This window comes from Camelus ferus, chromosome 35 (assembly GCF_009834535.1).
Source record: "Camelus ferus isolate YT-003-E chromosome 35, BCGSAC_Cfer_1.0, whole genome shotgun sequence".
In the NCBI taxonomy this organism is placed as follows: Eukaryota; Metazoa; Chordata; class Mammalia; order Artiodactyla; family Camelidae; genus Camelus; species Camelus ferus.
Genome location: NC_045730.1, coordinates 7,076,927 through 7,080,171, shown reverse-complemented (window position 1 = coordinate 7,080,171; position 3,245 = coordinate 7,076,927). Strand labels below are relative to the sequence as shown.

Sequence of the window (3,245 nt, the reverse complement as noted above, 5' to 3'; positions counted from 1 at the left end):
GAGTAAGACACAAAGCATACTATCGTTCAAAACATTAACATTTTTTAAAAGTTAAAATGTTCTATCATTACAAAAAACAAAATATTAAAATGCTAATAAATATTCAATATTTAAAAGATAGAAAAAATCATCAGGCAAATGTTATCAAAAAGAAAGCTGGTATACAAACATAGTAATTCGGATTTTTAAAAAAATAACTATGAGAGACAACTTATATTCATCTCATATTAAAGCTTCAAAATATATAATCATAATATAACAGAATTCCAAAAGGAAGTTGATAAATCTTGTATGATATGTGGAGATTTTAACATAACTCTCAGAGTTATTAATAGATGATGTATACAAATAATTATCCTGGAAACAAAATATTTGAAGAACATAAGTAAAAAAAATAAATAACCGAAGGATATATTTAATCCTTGAAATCAGTAACTTGAGAAAATACATGTGTTTTAAGTACATATAGAATATTTGATTAAATGGACCATCTGCCAGGCCAGCAGGAGCCACAGCAGCCATGCTGCAGGTTGGAGCAGCCCCACTGTCTGAGCGAGGGGAAGTCAGGCCCTGGTGATGAGCTGGGGACCCAGGAGTCCTTCTCTACAGCTTTGGTTTGAGATCCGATTCCTCAAGGCCCTGAAGGAGGTGCAGAGTCCCCATCGCTGAGTGGATGGACGGTTTGATAACAAGAGCTTTGCCTCCTTGCTTCGGGCCCTGACCAGAGTTACAGAGGACAAAAAGCCTTGGCATCCACAGGAGGAAGAGGTGTTCAGGCGGCATGTGACTGGTTGGTTGTTCTCCCACGTCCGCGACCCCTTCCTGGATGACCCCCTGCTCTGGGAGTACATCCTCTACCTCTGCCCCACTGGCCCCTTAGCGCGCAGAAGCTTTCCTACTTTTGGCAGCAGTCAAAGCAGATCTGTGGCAAGAACAAGGCGCACAACATCTTCCCCCACATCACCCTCTGCCAGTTCTTCATGTGTGAGGACAGCAAGGTGGACGCCCTGGGGGAGGCCCTGCAGATGACTGTCAGTCTCTGGAAGTGTAAGTTCTCTGCCCTGCTGCCCCTGGAGCTCTACACCTCCTCCAACTTCATTGGCCTCTTCGTGAAGGAAGACAGCACAGAGGTCCTAAAGAAGTTTGCCACAGACTTTGCTGCAGAGGCTGCCTCCAAAACTGAAGTGCACGTGGAACCTCACAAGAAACAGCTGCATGTGACCCTGGCTTACCACTTCCAAGCCAGCCACCTGCCCACCCTAGAGAAACCAGCCAAGAACATTGATGTCAAACTCGGGTGCGACTGGGTGGCTACCATATTCTCTCGGGATATCCGACTTGCTAACCACGAGACTTGCAGGTGATCTATCCCTACACCCTGCAGAACGACGATGAGCTGGAGCTGGTCCCCTGGGACTTCATCTTCATGTCTCCCATGGAGCAGACCAGCACCAGCGAGGGCTGGGTCTATGGCACATCCTTAACCACCGGGCTGCTCTGGGCTCCTGACCAAAAACTACATCACCAAGGCTGACGAGCGCAGCACCTGGATATTCCACAGTTCTTACTCCATCTTAAATGCATCATCTTCCAACGCACTCTCATTTGGGGATGGCCTGTTGGAGAGGTGGCAGAACGAGGACCAGGGCCTGGGGGACACCACTCCCCTGACGCTCATCTGCCAGCCCACCCAGCCTGCAGGTCAGCAGCCAGCATGGTCCTCAAAAGAGATGCCTGTTGATGTGTCGGCACGGTGAGAGGATGGATGCTGTGTTTGGGAAGTACTGGCTATCCCAGGGCTTCAATGCCAAAGGCCGCTACATACGCACCAACCTGAACATGCCGCACAGTTTACCTCCGCGGAGTGGCGGTTTCCGAGATTATGAGAAAGATGCTCCAATCACCGTGTTTGGATGTATGCAAGAGAGATTAGTGGGCGAAGCCTTGTTAGAGAGCAACACGGTCATCGGCCATGTCTACTGCTCCCCGTCCCTGCGCTGCGTTCAGACTGTGTACAACATCTTGAAAAGTTTACAAGAAAATCACTTGAAGATCCATGTGGAGCCTGGCTTGGTTGAGTGGACAAAATGGGTCACTGGGAACACATTACCTGCCTGGATACCTCCTTCAGAGTTAGCTGCAGCCAACCTGAGCGTTGATACAACCTACAGGTAACCCTCTGACAACGCTGTTTCTTGAGGCCAGTGTGCAAGGCCTCTTCGCCACCAGGCAGGCCCGTTCAGGAGATGAAGGACCACACGTAGCCCACTGGCAGGTGTCCATATTGCTAGAAGTCAAGCTATGATTTAGAAGACTAGAGAGAGCCAGCATTCCCATGTATCACCTGCAACACCTTGCCCTGGGGCCCCTCATCAAAGAGCAGAGCCTGCTGGTACAGGGGGTCACAGGTCTTCTTGGTCACCTTTGTCTTCTTCTTGGCCAGGGAGACCCTGCTCTCGAGCAGGTAAACCTTGATATAGGTGGCTGGGAGGGATGTGGAGCCTGGTTTGGGGGGTCAGGCCCCGAGCCTCAACTTCCACCTCTAGCTGGCCGCTCCGGTCCATGATGGCAATGTGCATGTCCCCCATTGGTGGCGCTGCCAGCATCTGTCGCCCCACAATCTGGGCTGGTCCCAGCCCATCCAGGAAATCGCTGAACTGGCTTTCAGTCCTGAGCCCAGTGGTGGGGAAGATGAACCTGCCATCGGAGCTATTGCTGTTGGTGCTCCCGTCCGTGGACTCCGGGCTGCCCTGGCAAGGGACCCGACTCCGCATCTCCACGGCCACACCCATCTCTGTGCTCCGCTGGATGTTGCTGCGCAGCTTCTTGGCAGTGGTGGTCCCGGTCCCGCCCCCAGCCTCCTGGGATCCGCAGATTTCGCCGCTGATGCTGGAGCTCCGCACCACGTTCCTGGAGGCCGCAGCGGAGGCTGGACCTGGCTCCCAGTTAAACATGGCCCACGAGGCGGCAGGCCTTCAGGAAACCCAAACTGATGAATCTGAGCGTGGTGTTCCCATCACAGGGGGCTGTACCCCTCCCGACAACACACCCTTAGGGCATTTACACAAGCCCTTCTGTTAACTTCTGCTGAGACACCAGTTTTCAAGAAGGAAGGAGGTGAAGACAATCAGGGTAGCTTCCAGGAGGAGGTGATGTGATAAGAGTCCGGAGGTGGGGCTGGGGTCCAGACAGGGAGGGGTCTCCGCTGGCCAAGGGGGCTCCACAAGGCGGGGCAGGTACTGCCC

General features: G+C 51.8%; 1 protein-coding gene and 1 pseudogene across 2 annotated transcripts; one reads left to right on the top strand and one right to left on the bottom strand.

The window, feature by feature from the left end:
* The first annotated feature begins 590 nt into the window (after positions 1-590).
* Positions 591-2,175, top strand: LOC102504440 (annotated as a pseudogene). Its single transcript, XR_337847.3, has one exon. The product of XR_337847.3 is annotated as a ubiquitin-associated and SH3 domain-containing protein B-like (transcript).
* Positions 2,176-2,314: 139 nt separating this feature from the next.
* LOC102506841 (regulating synaptic membrane exocytosis protein 3-like) lies at positions 2,315-2,954 on the bottom strand. The gene is given in 2 exon segments (XM_032473560.1): positions 2,315-2,512; positions 2,514-2,954. Coding segments are annotated over 2 exon segments (639 nt in total).
* Positions 2,955-3,245: the final 291 nt, after the last annotated feature.